Source organism: Pseudorca crassidens, chromosome 11 (genome assembly GCF_039906515.1).
Source record: "Pseudorca crassidens isolate mPseCra1 chromosome 11, mPseCra1.hap1, whole genome shotgun sequence".
Lineage (NCBI taxonomy): Eukaryota > Metazoa > Chordata > Mammalia > Artiodactyla > Delphinidae > Pseudorca > Pseudorca crassidens.
Genome location: NC_090306.1, coordinates 35,610,014 through 35,627,776, shown reverse-complemented (window position 1 = coordinate 35,627,776; position 17,763 = coordinate 35,610,014). Strand labels below are relative to the sequence as shown.

At 35.4% G+C, this 17,763-nt stretch overlaps 1 protein-coding gene across 4 annotated transcripts in view; it reads right to left on the bottom strand.

Moving 5' to 3' along the window:
* Window positions 1-1,132: 1,132 nt before the first annotated feature.
* Window positions 1,133-17,763, bottom strand: part of CNTN1 (contactin 1) — a 371,063-nt gene continuing 354,432 nt past the window's right edge. For all 4 annotated transcript variants that reach the window (XM_067696189.1, XM_067696191.1, XM_067696187.1 and 1 more), the window contains one exon: window positions 1,133-3,418. In XM_067696189.1, the coding sequence (XP_067552290.1) occupies window positions 3,342-3,418 (77 nt within the window). In that variant the 3' untranslated portion in view covers window positions 1,133-3,341. The remainder of the gene's footprint in view (window positions 3,419-17,763) is intronic.

Below are 17,763 nucleotides of genomic sequence, written 5' to 3'. Positions count from 1 at the left end.
TGATGTTAATATTGTTGATTAAGTTTGAAACATCAGTTAATCTACCTTGTAATAATGATGAAAATCTGTGATTCTTAAACCTGGCTCCTTTTCAGACACTCCTGAACAACCTAGAAAGATCCCTATGTCTCACTGCCCAGATTCTGGTTTGGTAAGTCTGAACTAACACCTAAGGAAGCTATTTATTTTTTCAAATTCTCCAGGTCATCCTGATGGACGACCAGGTTTGAGAACAACTAACATAGAAAATGCTCTCACAGAAAGAAGCTTTGATCTCCCAAAGCCTGGGGAATTAGAGATGGGGTCAATCCAAGGTCAAATACCAAAAGCAAAATATTAGAATGGAAGTAATATAATCCTTAAGGTCAAGAAACAGAGGCAGGGTCTAAAAGGGAAACCAGGATGCAGGGTGGAAGCAAGCTTCATGAAACAGGAAAGGAGGTCAGAATGCCAATGAGAAATCACAATCAGAACACAGGGGAGGATTGTAAGCCAGAAACACAGGAAGCTCTGGCATTTCGAATTTGGGGCTCAGTCTGGCTCAGGACTCAGAGAAAGCTTTACCTGAACCAGATTCCTGTCTGTAGAGTTATGCTTTTATGTAAATTCCTCTATTAAGAGTATCAGTTCATTCAGGGTTTATCTAGTCTCTTATTTTTTCAGCATCTAGCAGCTTGCTTTAGTGTCCAGCATTAGACTGAGTGATATGCATTGACCTCTCCATAAACTGAAGTTATCTCCCAGGCGAGAGTATTTCACTGTAATAATGCCTGTGTGTGTCTATGTGTGTAGCTCTATGTTTGTTTGTATATTTATTGTAGAATGCTTCAAACATTGAACTGTTGTTTAACATGTAATATTTTTTTCCCATGCTATTAAACTTTTAATGAAAACCCTTTAAAAACGAATTTTCAACTTCAGGTAAATTGAAAGGACAATTGTTATTTCTTGGGTAACAGTAAGACATTTATTTCTTTATAATTTGTTTTCATTCATAAAAAGGACAAAGCACAGTCCTATACTACTCCATTGAAAAAATGATAAAAAATAACTAAAAAAATCAATTCAATATTTATCAGTATCAAATAAAACTACTATCACCTTTCCTTGAAATACAAAGAAACAACATATGTATCTATATCTATATAAAGTTTAATTAAGAATCTTGCGTCTTAAAGCAGATGATACATTAGTTAGTTTGACAACAGTTTAAAACTGATGGTCCCAGTCAAATTTGTACACTTGTATGAGGAAATGAAAGGCTTGAGTTATCAGTGTATGAGAGATTTTAATCTACCTTATCTCTGCCACAAAGTTAAAATTAAACAAACAACCTCCAAAGTCTGTTTTCTTCTTACCTTTCAGAACCATTTCATGCAAAACCAGTTTTGCTCTTTATTATCATACATTAGAAAATAAAAGGCAAGCATGCATTTGGCAAAAGATTTAGTTGTTGACTATATAAAAATGCCCAACATGGGTCACATTGCAAAAGGAAAACCCCAAGGTGTAACAATGAAGACACAAACGTGTACAGAAGGCTCACAGAGTATTCGTTTCCCTAAAGTATGAAGAGATTTTTTTTTTCAAATAATTAAATATTTTATGAAATCTGGTAACGATGTCAAGACTGTTGACATACTTCCACTGGAGAATCATCCCTTTCACTTATTTTTAAAAAGTTTCATTTTATAACAAAGAGTTAAATGTAAACTAATGAAATATTTATTGGTATTTTCATAATGAAAACTCTAAACATTTATACATAGATATATAGTACAAAAATTATACAAATTAAAGAAAGGGGGGTAAAATAGTAATAGATCTATTTTGCTTCCTGTAAATATTTTTTTTTTATGAACCTATAAGGTATCCTTTCTAAAAAGATAAATTCTATCTCTAATTAGCTAGCAAGGTTGTGCTAATAAAATAGGATTATACCTCTTGAAGCATCAGACATTGCACTATTTCATAAGCCAGCTAATCCTTTATTACTTGATTTCTTTCACATCCATACTCAAACACATTTCCGTGCACACCATGGAGAATGAAGAAATGTGCATCTTCCTTTTCACAACTTATAAAAACCTAAAGCACCAACACTTGGGAGACCACTGGACAGACACGTTATTTGTCTCCTCCTGGCCTTCCAGTTTTGCATACTCTTCAAAGTACCATTAGCAACATCTTGATTTGGTATTCATAGCCAGTTTTCGGTATTGCATTGAAGCAGGAAATGAGTTTAAAACTAAATTAAAAAAAAATAGGGAATACTGTAGTTTTTCCGAGCTACAGGTGATTTCTTGATTCCATACCTTTAATAAAGAGAGGTTTTACTTAGAATGAAGCACAAAAACAAAGTCACTAGAATATTAGATAATTCTGATATTCACTTAACTGTCATTTATTCCTAGCTGTGTAAAGACTGTCACATCTCAATTAAAAAATGGAAGCACTCTACTTCTCAAAATTCATCAGTTCACGTGTGAATAAATACAGCAACATGATGATATTCTAACACAAGAGCTGCGATTTTTTGAGGTTTGAAATTGATGATAAGAAAAACATAAAATAATGTCAGAGTAGAATACAAAAGTAAAAAAAAAACTTCATGTAGTATATTAATTTTATTATTAAAAAACTAACTTAAAAGTATTACTGATTCTGAAGACCAAATATTTAGAAAATTACTTACTTCCAAAACAAGAATACTGAAAGTAAGTTCTAGAATTTGGTTTTCAATATTCAAAATCATCCAACTCATTCAGTAGAATGTTTTGGTATTGGAAATTATGTTAAATGCTTTAGTTATACTTTTTTCTTAAAGAAAACTCAAAATGCCATGAGTGATAGGGGCCATTCAAAAATATGCAGGACCCAAAACAGAGAGGATAGTACAAGAGACTGTATTACTCTTACATTTACCACATACGATCAACGTTTCAACCTCTATTATATTTCACAACTTGTTATTAAATTTAAAGCACCTGTGTATGGTGATTTTACTTTCACTCTACAGCCTATGGTATTGAATTGAACACTGTAAATTGTCCCATTGGATTAAATCATGCAACTGTCACAGAATTAGGTTAAGTGGTTTATAAGGCATATTGGAACAAGTTAAAAATCATTTTATATCAATTTAAAAGTTTATTCTTTTGGATGAAGGGGTTCCTGAATGCCTCAGTCATAACATATGCTGTAAATCAGTTGGATAGTTTGTTAAAGTATAATTTATTTGGCTTAGGATGGAGTTGCAGGACTTGGAAGGAATTGTAGTCATCACAGAGATGGAGGGTGTCCTCTGAGCTGGGCTGGGAGCAGCAGTTGTCATGCCACATTCAGAATTCCAAGTACACAAGGATGCCAAGGACAGGAAGCAGGAAGCCAAGAAGACATGGTGATAGGATGGATGCACCTATAATGTAAACCAAAAAAGTGCATATTATTTCATTGATAACAGTCACTGTTGCTCATTTACCCTGCTATGGGTATTATGTAACCATGAAACTCAAGTGGTTCCTTTAAAAAAATACTAGCTTCACTTAGTCTTAAGTGACTTAAGAAAAACAAAAATGTTTTATCAAGGATTTTGTGTGTGAGACTGTGTGGACTGTTTATACCAAAAGTTCATATAAATCATTTATGATAATAAGATCACAAATGTTTCTGTTTTTCCTGTGATCCAGCAGTCCCAAACTCCTACCAGAAGGCACTAGGTCAGGAAACATGTATAAATAAGTGAAAAATCGTCAGTAAGCTGTGAACAAATAAGATAAAGAGATGCAGAAAAATGCTAATAATGTTACATGGGGCAATGACATCATAGGTATACTGGAAGGTCCTACATGATTTCATATCCTAATTGTTTTAAAACATTTAGGGGCTTATACGCAATGATTTTAGAAATGTATTTTTGATAATAATAAATAACCTATTCAAATTTTTATCTAAAGAACAATTGCCCTGAGAGATGTTAGGTAAATGAAGAATAAAAATGATGTAATATTCTACAGACTTAAATTACGTCTTGAATGACACCTAGAAGGGCTCTTCCTGTGGTCAGGTAAGTTTATGGGTCCAAGTCCAGCTTCACTGGAATTCTTGAGAAAGGGTTGAAAAGTGGGACCAAGAAGGTACACTCTTCCTTTCAACTCTCCACAATTATTAGGTGCTCTCTTCAATGAGCAAAAAATACAGTCAACAGCTTGTAAATATAATAGATTTGTGTCCATTTTTGGAAGTTTATTCTCTAAATTGAAACTTTAAATCATTGTTATCTACTATATCAACAGTTGCCTAAATAGACCTTCCTTTGGAATATTCCTCTTAAGTTTAGGAAGACTCAAGGCCATTTCTCTCGAATTTGGTCATTGAAAGCACAGTCATACTCCCTGTAAGGCGGAAGATGATTGTGTCTACCTGCATTCCACTATTGCCCTGTTAGCAGCATTCAGGGCTGCATGGAAAATATAAGAGAGAAAACATTATCAGACACTGATAAAGGGGTTCTTAGAAATGAGCAGGACAGCGAAGGTAAAAGTGAGGGCAGAAGAGCAAGCACTATATAAACAGCCCTCGAGTAGCTGCTTATAGCCTCTTTATGATAATGCATAACGGCATTATCAGTAGCAATGATGACACAAATAATGACCATGATAATTGCTGTTCTACAGCAGCTACAGCTACAGTTCACTGTTCTACAGCCACAAGACAGACACCACACTGATCATTTATATGTATTATGACATTTATACAATAGATTATGATGGCAGATCTTATTTTCCTGACTTTATAGATTATGTAACTCAGATTCAGGTAAAATGACTTGTTCAAGGTCAGTGGCCAGTAGAAGGCAGAGCCAGGATTAGATCTCAGATTGGCCTGGCTCCAAAGCCCATGCTCTTTCTACCTCTCTGCCACTTTCTACAGATAACTTTGGAAAGGTACCAGTGCTAGAAAAGCATTAGGACATTACATCTTGCATTTAAAGTGTCAAGGCAAGGGCACAGGAGGAAAACAAATGACTTACGGGAAAACAGAGCACCTAAGCTGTTTCAAAGTGTCTTTATTCTTGTAGCATTTTTTCCTTCTATTTTTCTACACAGATATTTTAAAACTATGCCACAGCCCACATATTATTTTATTCAATAAGATGACCAATAATAAACCTTAATCACACAGAAAAACATTAGCTTTCAATGTTTGACCTAATTTAAATGATCTTTCCTGAAGACCTTTGTCTGAGAATGACTGCAGGGTCTCTGCAACACTGTGTCTTTGACCACGAATTACATCAGTGATGGGTACACATTCATGTATTTGCCTGAATATGTGGGTTGGCTAAGTACAAACTGTGGCCAAGGAAAGAAAGTTAGTCAATTATGGATGCCATTTTGAAGTTTTGGTGTTAGTATGAAAACCAAACACAATTTCATAATTTGAGGCTTCAACATCAGGATATTTGATTTATTTAAAATAAACTCTTCATGTTTATGTGTGTTATATTTAATTTCTCTAATGGCTCAAGCTTATGTAACTGTGGTCTTCATCTTCAATTCTCTTCCACATTGCAAACACAAATTAGAGACCTGACTGAATTACTATTTTAAAGTCATTTTAAATGTGGGAGCCCTATATTCTTGAGGGGTTTTAAACATATATTGGTTTTCCATCTAACAAAATGTATATCAAGCATAATTTCAGTACTTAACATGGTATATAGTAAACGTATATTTTTCTTTTCACATAGCTACTGAATATCAAACATGAAAAAGTCATCAGTCTGGTTAATTACTTTTGCCTATAAGAACAAATGTAAGGCCAATTTAGAATACTATGTCTCTTCCATTGGATTTCTTGACTTTTTTTAACCTAAACTGCCCAGATTTATTTTTCCCTCAGGAAGGATTCCTCTAGAGGGAGTTATATATTGAGAAGAGAAATTTAATTAAAAGTTAAGCAGTGCTTAACAATCTCTCCAGGTTTTATGCTAAATAGACCGCCACTCTAGTCAGTTTTTAATACAAATCTCTTTTCTAATGCTTAAGTTTAGATACCATGGTCCAATCCAAATTGCTAATGTTTACTATTAATACTTGGAATTTTCTCCTTGTGGTGTCATGTTTATGATCACACCTGTTAATATGTCTAGATTTTGAACAACTTCAGGACAGGGAATATATCCAAATCATATTTTCAGCTGTGTTGTCTTGAACCATAAAGTTATAATATGAATAATTCTTCCAGTTAAAAGCCCTGAAACTTTTCTGATTGCAGAACACAAGGTGGGAGAGAAAGTGAAGGGGTAGGACACGGGGGTTTAAAGAAGACAAAGGTAACCACTGTGACATGTCTCTCCTATCAGAGAGATGATATTAAAAATCTGCAGTATCAGAAAGACCTTATTTTACTGCTCAGGCCGAGGGGTTCTCTAACTTTTCTTGATAGGATGTTACTTTGGATTCCTTCAAAGCCTTATAACCCTGGGCTGAGGGAAGAAAGCGTTTTGATAAGATGATTGATCCCCATGCCTAGGGGTATGTTTCATATATATTAGGTGTGTTAGGTACACGTCAGTGGGTGTTTGCTGTTGAAATTTGTCGAATTCAATAAAACTCCTGCTGGGATAGCAGCAAGTTGAGAGAAACATAAGAGTAAAAGTCTGTTTGGGATTGAGAGTAAAAAATCAGCTCAGAGGGAAAAAGAGCAAAGTCACCTGCGTTTATTCAGGTTAGTAGTATGACAGACACAGATAATCCCAGCTTGAACTTAAATGGAGACACTGCCAAGGTCATGCAGCAGCTGGCAAATGCACAAATGACCCCTTCATTGAGTGGCTAGTGCTGTGTTACCAGTGCTACTCCATACCTGCTTTACACTTCCCATCTTTTACTAGGAACACCCAATTGCTAAACTACTCTCCCCTTGAGACGGCTCCCAACCCTAGTTAATTCCTGATACTCCTGCCCTCATCTTAGAAACAGCAACTGATCCAAAACTGATTGCTTCTTCCCTTAGACCTTCCTCTGGATTCTTCAGTAAGAACTCAAACCTTACATAAAATGTTCCTCCTTCTTACTCGAGAGGTGTTCCACAACTGCTCTGGGGTACGTTTCCTTGTTACATCCAGTCAATTACAGGTAGTCCGACTATCTATCAGACTACAGTTTTGTAACTGGTCCTTGGTTGTTTAGATTTTGAGAACAAACAGGCAAATATGAGGGTCTGTAAGCAGGTCACTGTCCTAGCAGGAGATGTAAGGGGATAGTGAATAGTGTAATGGGGCTCTAGAGCCAGGCAAAGAAAGCAAGAGTCCAAATACTGCCTCTGCCTTTTATTGGCTAGGTCATCTTGAGCATGTTCCTTAATATTTTTATGCCCTAGTTCCTTCAAGTACAAAACAGGGGTAATATATCTCATAGCTTTATTGTGAGTATGGAGAAGATGTATATCAATGGTTCTTATATATATTTTAGCAGCATAACCTTTCTTCAGAAACAATCATATGTGGAAGCCCATTTACTGAACAAGCAGGGAGAGGGGATGCTTTATTTAAAGATGGGCCTGGGGCAGGAGACCACAGATTTGTTGCCTCCTTTACGTTCATGCTTGTACCTGTACTCCCCCAAGCCCATCACTCCAGGCAATGTGTAGGGCTCTGCTTATCACAGTTTGAAAACAGCTGCTTTATGTAGAGCACTTCGAAAAGTGCATAGCTGGGAGAAAACTTCTGTAAATGATAGTGATTCATACTACACTTGATGTTGTTCATCTCTTTATACAGTCCTACACTGTGTTTTTTGAAAAGTAGTTGGATAAAAACAAAGCAAAACAATAGATAAAGCAGGTGTCCCCTGCAGACAACATACATTTGAGACCTGTATGTCTATTTACTGTTCCCTAGTCACACATTGTGTCCTTTTAGATCACAAACATTCCTGAAATGTCCTTTCACCTATCAACACAGGGCATATTGGACTTTTCTGTAGTAGTCTAGCTCAAGTTGATCTCCTCTGTGACATGGTAGTCTGGGATCTTTGGTTTTAAGTAACTGGAGCTCAACTGAAGAAAAAGCTGATTTTGCACTGCTTTGGGACAACTAGAGCTAGTTAGTTAACTGAATACCTGTGTCTGCTACATTTCTGACTTTCATGTCTTCTTCCTTTGCAAATTGCCTCACATTCTCAGACTGACTTCTCAAGGTAGACAAGAGAGTCAAGTTCACAATCATACATTCTCAAGATCAAAGAGATGATATTTTTTTTACTCCAATTCCAGTGAGAAAACTCTCAAGGAAAGATTCTTATTTGCAAAATCTGAGTCATATACGTACTTTCAGACCAATACGGTCGCTGAATTAGTGCATTTGTGTGATTGAACTAGCTGGGAACATGTTCCCGTCCCTCAACCAATCACTGTGGCCAAGGAGGAGGGTCGCTTAAGAAGACATCAACACTTTCTGATCTCAGGTATTGATTACGAGCTTTGTTTTTGGGGTTAGCCTGACCTGTTGGCAATTCTGGATCTATCATTTACTGGCTGTGTACCCTTTGGAAAATTATTTGTGTCCATTTACCCATTAGATTGTTGTGAGGTTTAAGTGAGGAAATGGCACTTATTTTCTTAAATTTTGTGGCAGAAATGGGTGAAAACAAAAGTTAAAGGAGGAAGAGCTGTTTTTTACTTTCAGATACTGACATATAACTTAATGTATGAATGAATTTTCTGACCAAGAAAATTTTTTAAAAATTCATGTACTCTAATTTTCTTGCAGGACTTAACACTTAAAGGATGTAAAACCATTGAGGCAAAAACAAATACTTCAAAATTTGTCTTGACTACTGGGATTTTACAGAATGTCTGAGACAAAACAATTATAGATTCGTTATTGGTTAATTCATTTCTGGAATTTCTATCTTATATATCTCTCCTCCCTTTCATATTTTCTTTTTCATGATTCCCCCCCACCCTTTTCCTGATTCCCACCCGATTTTTTACCCTTGACTAGAAACTGGTATAGAATTTGGAATAAAACTTCTGTAACTCAGTGAGGTTAATGTTAAAATTTTCTTTGGGCCATATATCAGAATTTTTATTTTTATAAATTGTCTAATGCTTATTAAGAATTAAAAGACGTATCTCTTTAAAAAGTTAGTTGGCTCTGCTTCAAATAGGTCTCTTGGGGAAAATGCTGTTACAGTTTTCAATTTTAAATCCATTATTATAAGCATAACTACCTGCCTTTGACAAAATGGAGTTATGGATATTTACCCCAATCGGTTTTAAGAGTTTCTGGAAAAGAAAACAAAAGAGAAATCAGAAAATAAGATGGATTTTTTCTTTGAGATAAGAAGACTTTTTATATTTGATGATTTTTTTGGCCTTTGATATCTATTATATTATAGTGTCTATGTGTATCAGCTTGCTTATTCTGTGTTTGAGAATTTTATCTCCTTATGCTTCTTTGAGATAGCAAAATACTAAGCTATGTGAAGAAGAAGAAGAAAAAAAGATAATTTAAGACCTATTTGCAGTTCTGTCAATAGCTAGTTGTGTAACTTTGGGCAAAAGAGAATATTTGGACTCAAAATATGGCTCTGAGGCTGGTGTGATCTTTGGCCATTTTACTTGTCAAGGCTGTGGATTTTTCCTTCTATAAAATGATAGGGTTCAATATTATAACTCCTTAGGTTCCTAGCACTGCCATTAGTCTATGATTCTATGCAAACCATAATGTGTTCAAGAATATCAAGCATTGAGCCTAAAATTTGCAAAGATATTTGTTATATTTCCCCTTATTTATGATAAAGTTGATATGTGTTTATATATATACATTAAAAGCTTGATCATATAAGTGATAGTGGCTCTGATGTTTTTTTTCAAACTGGTGAAACCCACTAATCTTGCTACTCCTACTTACTTGGCAATTATAAACACATATGTCAAACAAAATAGCTTTTGGTTTTTTTTGGCAAGGGTGTATGGTTTGCTGACAGCTTATCCTGGCAGTCATATATTTTCCTTACTCTGGTCCTTTCCCTATCAGGAAATGTGAGATTACAAGGATGCATTTCTTCTTTGAGAAAGGATCAAGCATCTCCATTAGAGTGATGACCAATTATTTGCTGGGAAATATAAAACTAACTTCTAACAGTCCATTCACTAACAAACACATTCTAAATAACCTAATTTTGATATAATTGGGGGGCAAGATGAGAGTATAATTCTGAGGACTTTTAAAACTGGTTTACCTACTTTTTTAGAAATGCAAGGTAAGATTTTCACAAAAGCTTGAGACTTGGCATTAGAAAGAATTCTACTTGAATACTGTTGCCCTCGCTTGAGCGTGTGACCTCCGCAAGGTACTTAACCTCTCAGAGCCTCCATTTCCTTATCTGGAAAATGGGGAGTACAATATTTTCACAGCAGGGTATTTGTGATAATTAAATGAAAAAAAAGTTAAAAATACATAGCAAATGCCATTTGATAATTGTGAATCTGAAATATGAAATTTAGTGTGTTCATTTAAAAATTATTATATAGTGAATATGAGAATACCCTAAGCATGGGATGAGACATAAGAGACTCAGAACTCTCTCCTATTCTATAAAATGTTCAACATACATATAATGCATTTCATGGGTTTAATTTTTTCCTCAACTTATACAAAATCTTTAACAAATAACACTCAAGTTCCTTATTCACAAACAACCAGAGCCAGCTTATTAGATCATCTTTGCATTTGGTATTGGAAATAGCTGTTTGGCAGAATATGCTTACTTGGGTAGCCCTGGTTTTGCGGAATGTATCAAACTAGGACTGGGATCAGTTTTTCTCAACATCAATAAAATTTAGAGAGCCTGGGGACTTTCAGATGCTCGTTCTATTTTGCAATATTCATAAAAACAAATATTAAATTATTCCCTCCACTGCCCCAGCCTTGCCTTTCCCCAATCAGTTTTTGAGGCAAAGCAATAACAAGTAGAGCCAGAGAAAAAGTTTAATAATTTGTGTGTGCTCCATGCCAAGGCTAATGGTTCCTCTTTAGCGCTAGGCTTGAGGGCCCAGTTGAACACATCTATGACTAAGACTTCCTAGACAACTTCAGGAGCTACAGACACATACCCTACCAGGTTTACTTAAGAAGAAGTACTGCTCCCTGAACCTCTCCTACATCCCCCACAGACATACTTGCTTCTTCTATAGTTTTGTCACTTTACATTTTTAGGAGAAAAACTGGTGTTTTGCAGTACTGACAATGAAGAGTAGGAGTAAAACTAGCTGGACATGACAGTCAATTTTCCTTAAACTTATCAGTGTATGTAATCAAAAGAAAGCTAAACAAAGGGAAGCAGGCAGGTATGTCTTCTTACAAAGCCCACCGAATTTTTCGTAGCTGTTCTTTTACATAAATTTGAGTAAAGGATATTTTGCTGAGTTTAATACTAATGCTCAAGGTCATGATGGGCACAATGTTTGCTTGTAGGTGAGACCATAGAACTAAAAAGGCTTAGTCTATCATGCTCCTGGATGTCATGACTATTTATTCATGGAGGGTCTATTTTGTTCAGGCATCCCTAAAATTATAGGAGAGATGACGTATTTTTAGCAGACACATACTTGCATGCCTATTTCTAGTACCAATATTTGTGGGACAAATCACTCCCCAGTTCTAGGAAAGGATAGGTATTTTGCCTTTTAAATTTGCTTAGAACAGCAGGCTTTTCAAGAGATGAGAGGATGGGATGACACAGAAAAACCCCTGTTAAGCTTTGGCATTGTGAGCCCCAAAGTGGCAACTATATCAAGTTTCATGTGACTCTTTTGTGGGACGGAACTAGCAGCCATCATTCACCCAGCTGGCCTTCCTGGGGGTGGTTTCCAATTCACATGTCAGGTTTTATCAAAGTATAGATGCAGATTAATTTCAATTTAAGTATTACCTCTGCTTTTCTTTTAAATCAAATCTTCTTCTGTGAGGAAAACTCCAAAAATTTAAATGTACAGATAACTATGATATAAGAATAATAAGAAGATTTCTTTAAATCATTTATTCATAAGTTTTCTGGACAGTCTGGTCTACAGCATGTCCTCAACAAATATTTGTTCGATGAATTATTATTATTTTTTAATTTATTAAGTGCCTATTCTGTCCAGGGAACTTTTGCAACATGTTATTTTGTTTAATTCTTATAATACAGTTGAAGTATGTCTCATTATCCTCATTTGCAGATTAAAGGTCTAAGAGTCAGATTTGCTGACCTAGCACAAGGCAAAATTAGTTATTGAACTAAAACCTGGTTCTAAGCCCAATGCTATTTTCTCTACCCCAAAGATGCTTCATGAATCCTTCTTAATATGGCCAGACAATGCAGTGGTCCAACTTTCCTTAATGTAATGAGTTGAGAGTTGGATTTTATTACCAGTGTATAAATATCCCCATGTCACAACAGCCAAGGATCCTAGTCCCCCACTGGTTTCATGTGGTGGTTCAGAGTCACAAATACCTGGGAAGCTTTCCCAGGGCAAACCAGAGCAGAAGTCCCATTTGATTTTTCTTGATTCATCTTTGCTTTGGGGCTATGACAAATGAATGACTCACCTGTTTGAGGTGGTATTTTGTTATTTAAGATTTTCATCCCTAATATAATCCTGAACTCATTTGTTTGTCAGACCTCGGGGCCTTACTGTAGGCCTCCTACTTACTGTAGGATTCAGTGTCATCCATCTATCAGCAAGGATTAATTGGTGCTTCTCTGTTTTTCCACATGCACATGAAGTTCTTATAAGAAACAGTCTGAATTCATTGAATCTTCACAACTATTAAGAGGATCAAAATCAACTGAATCTTTTTTGTACTTTCACAGAAGAAACAGTTGCTCAGCTATTTTCACAATAGTCTGAAACATGTAAGGAGGTACTGGCTGAAATCAACACTAATTACTCCAAAGGATTTCTAAGAGTTTGTGCTTATTCAGTAGAAGATATAAAATAATTTCAATCACTTTGGATGGCATCTACATGGAATTTTTGTTATTTTTATATATTTTTCAGAGTTCTTTTTTTTCCAGAAGGCTCATTCTTAGTCATGTTTTCATGGTGCTAAACCCTGAAATTTTAAGTTCTTTCCAAATTCTTTTTAGGTTAAAAAAAGTGGAAAAAAAAGAAGGTTGACTTTCATTACGTCTGTAAGGAGCTTATTTTAAAAAACCAATAGAGTAGTTACTCCTTGCTAACCAACAGGAATTCTGGGGAATGCTTTAAGAAACCATTTTGTTTATACTGAACAAATCAAATTCTCTCACTCTGAGTGGAAATTGAAATTCTTTTGTCAACATCTATATTTCTAACCAGTAATACCAGTCTTCTCCCAGTCATTTCATTATAAAATTTTGGGAGTCATTATTGACTATCTCTCCATAAGACTTGTGCCTTGTGTCTCCATGACTCGTGAGAGTGTATTTTATACAGAGGGACTTTTGGATGTTGATTGATGATGATATACTAATATGCTTAAAAATAACATAATTAGTTTTCAAGATATTGAAAGAAATATAAAATCTAGAAAGAAGTTTGAGATCAGTGATTTGCTTTGACATTTATTTCACCTGGACTGTCTTACCTCTTGTTTCCCTTCCCTGGCTTTTCCATATTAGGTTCTTCAGAGTTTGTCAGAGCACCACTTCTCTTGCCCTCTACACCATCTGTTCCATCCTTATTCTTATAGCATTTTCCCATCCTTCTAAATTACTTAGCTCAGTTAATGATTGCCATGCAATCAGAATGTTAAACATAGAGTCATTTTCAAAGTGCTTTTTCCTCTCACTTGCAATACACTGTCTTGGTCACCAAGTACAATTGATTCCGTCTCCAACATCGCTCTAGAATCTCTCTGCTCCACTTTCTCTCCTGTCTCTGCCACAGTGATCCAGGACCTCGTCACCTCTTACTTAATCACAAGAAAAGTAAAAAGATGAAAAAACCAAAACCCACAAATCCAATCTGCCTCCTTTTCACAGTCTGTAATAACCTATACTCCAATTATACTACCTCTCTCTCCATTTTGAATCCTGCATTAGAGACTCACTGAATGTGATGCCATTTTTACATATTCTCAGAGTCAACACTTGTTTCCTCAAACTCATATGTCCTATTACCCCCTTTTATGCCTAGAAAATGCTCATTGATCTTAAAAGAGTCATCAAAGTATCATTCTTTTAGGTAACTGTGCATGAATTTAATGACTTCTTCCTCAGTGCTTGCTTGTACAACACTTAATACATTGTGCTGCCAATTATTTTTTCACCTGTCTTATTTATCTGTGACTTTATGGTTCCTTAAGAACAGAGACCATGTTCTTATTCATCTTCCAACTTCCAGGGACCAAGTCTTACCTAAGACATGTGGTGCTCAGTACATTTTTGTTGAATGAGTTGAACTAATGGTCCTGCTTCGGACCCCCCTCTGCTGTCATTCTACCCATGATCTCTCTTTCTCTAGGCATGTGTGAGAAGGACCATTCCTGAGAAAATGTGGTGCAATGAATTTTTTTCCCTATCAAATCTCCACTTCTTTGTAGACTCAAAATCAAGCAATCATCCCTTTTAACCAACATCCGGTAGAGTGCTCAAGATGTAAATATGAACAAACAAGGCTCTTCACTGATAGTCCATATTCTGAGGATGACTGTTAGCCAGAGGTTATTTTATAATTTGGATCAAAAGGAAATAGAATTCACTGAGAGAAATTAGCTGCACGCCAAAACTTTGCTATTTTTTCCTCTTGTGAGAGTTCTGCTAATAAACTTGTGAGCTTTTAAGTGTTATTTAACATCTTTCTTGCTTTCTGTAGTATCTTGGCCAATTTTAAGTTGCAACTGTGTTCAGAATATAATCTTGGACCAGGAAAACAAGACTGTTCCTTTAAAGGGACATATTTAGATAATATTTTAATTTGAACACATAATTTGTACTTTAAGAATTTTAACTTTAAATCAGGTGAATTTTCCACTTGTACAGATAGAGTCTAAATAATTAAAAGAAAGTAATCTGAGTTTATTTAACTTCTTCAATGACCATTTGGATGCTGCCTCATTAGATAATGGTAGAGGCTGTGACAGATCCTGTCTACATAGTTAACAAAATGTGGTTTGGGTTTGGTTGCTGGAAATCTCACTTCTTCCTATCTGGCATTTACTACTCATTCTGCAATAATGAATTACTTATAGAAAGACCTTGGTATTTCTGGGTTCATTTATCCTCCATTGTGCCATTTCATTTCCCAGTATCAGGTTTTTGTTAAAAATTGCCACACAAAATTAATCTTCTCTGGACATAGTATAGAGATTAAGAGTACACATATTAGAGCTATAAATCATTTGAATCCTGATGTCTCTTTAACAGCAATGTGATTCTGGGCAAGTTACTTAAACTCTGATGCTCAGTTACTTCATCAGTCAAATGAGGATAGTTTTACCTAATTGTGTCTTATAACAATAAAAGGTACAGAAAGTGCATTGCTATTATATAAAAATATGTCAGAGCTGGCAGCTCTTCCTATTGAAATTACTGGGAAGTTGTTTTTCTGATCTGTTCCATTTGTCAAGGAATAGATTGCCACTTATCTGTGGTAGCTGCAGGCCACATTCCAAAGAATTCTTTACTGGACTCAGGAAGGAAAAGGTACTGGGCCAAGCCCAAACTGAATGGCATTTGCAAGGTAACAACTAAAGTCTAGAAAACCATTCAAGACTAGCCACAAGGCATCACACTGTACTGACTACCATTTAGCCACCCTGGATATCGAAGGTTGTACAAATTTGAAAACGGATCTTAGGTACTGAAGTGAGGCCTCTGCTTCTTTTAAAGTAAGAGCAGACCCTAGGCTACAATGCCCCAAATAGAAGCTGAGAAGACAGAGAAGGAAGTCACTACTGAGAAAGGTACACAGACATGATCTACCTTGTAGTTAGTTACTGGATGTCTTAGCTAAGTAGGCAGTAACCATTTGGATGTGATTGAACTTTAATTCTGATCAACTCTGCTTCGATTTTTTTTTTCTTTTTAAGATAGCTTCTCTAAGGTTTCATAGAAGAAAAAGAGCTTAACTGCCTGATATTTGTTCATGAATTCAATTTACACATAATGAGAGCCTACTACTATTCTGCCCAGTGCTAGGGCAGAAACAGCTTTTCTTCCCCCTGGAGATCACAGCTGAATCACAAGTCAACCACACTGCAGTGTTTTTTGTACTCAGAATGTCCAAGACACCATGGAAGCAAAACTGAAATGAGGGGCAGCTGCAGGTGGTGGCACAAAAGGAGTTTTCTGGAGGAAAAGGGACCTGAGCTAAGAAAGAAGAGATGGGACAAAATATATGTATGTGCTTCACAAATGCCCTTCTATTGTGATAATAAAATATTTACCAAGAAATGCATACTAAAAACAGAGAATCTAATGAAAAGTAATCCTTGATATTCAAAAGGAAATAAACTCTTATTCTAAGCCACTGCTTTATAATAATCTAATTTTACTTAGAGTTAATCCTCTCAGAGATATTAATTTCCATTTCATTAATCCATAGAACACTCCAAAATTATAAAAACATGAAAATACTTTAAAATTTAAGAAGATATTTCATCATGATATTCTTGAACATAAATTTAATAGAAGATGAATACACATTTTGTTAGACTGTATTTCAAATATAGTTGCTCAATGTAAGAGAAGTTATTAACCTGAGAAAACAGCCACAACAGAAACATCTAGTACTTGGAAAAATATGTAATCTTTCATTTTAAAACTGGCAATGTTGCAGTCCATCTACTTTTTAAAGCCTGAGGATAAGCCACAGAGGATATTCTCTTCACTGACCATATAGCATATCGGTATAGAAAATATATTAAACATTAGAGACATGGCATTTTAAAATTAACACAAATAAATAGGAATTTATCAAATTTGCACAAATGCATCCTACGACTTGACAATCTCTAAATCTAAATGTATATAAATACATTTAGTTCATCTTGTCACTAAAAAAATAATTCTCTAAATATGACATGGCAATTGATAATGTGATATGAAGACATTATTCTGTGTAAAGTACATTATTCATGTACTGGCTTGTACTGTTCACTGTAACTGCTGAAGATTAAATAAAATTATTGAGTAATTGCTATGCATTGTGATAAGCGTTCTTGCCTATGCTATCAATAGGTTAATTTTAAAGACAAGAAATTTGCTCAAGTTTAAAGTAAGGAGAGAATACCATTTCATTTCTTGCTAAAGCAAAAACTGTCTGATCATATTCTCACTGTGATTTTCCATCTTTTATATAGCTAACGTTGCCTCATACATCTGACATGACAGCAAAACATATAATCTAGGATACTAGGCATTGACAACAATCATTAATTTATAGAGAAATGATTACAATCAAATGTGCTCTAGGAAATACTTATAACACTGAATTTAATATTGCCTGTAAAATATATGTCTTACTTTTCTTCCCAATATCAATGCTGGAACTCCTAGCATAATTTATTACTAATTTTATTAATCTCAAATTTTAGAAAAATAAATATTCATCCAGAAAGAATAACAAAGAGATTTTAAAATATGATATAATTTCGGGGCTTCCCTGGTGGCGTAGTGGTTGAGAGTCGGCCTGCCGATGCAGGGGACACGGGTTCGTGCCCTGGTCTGGGAAGATCCCACATGCCACGGAGCGGCTAGGCCCGTGAGCCATGGCCGCTGAGCC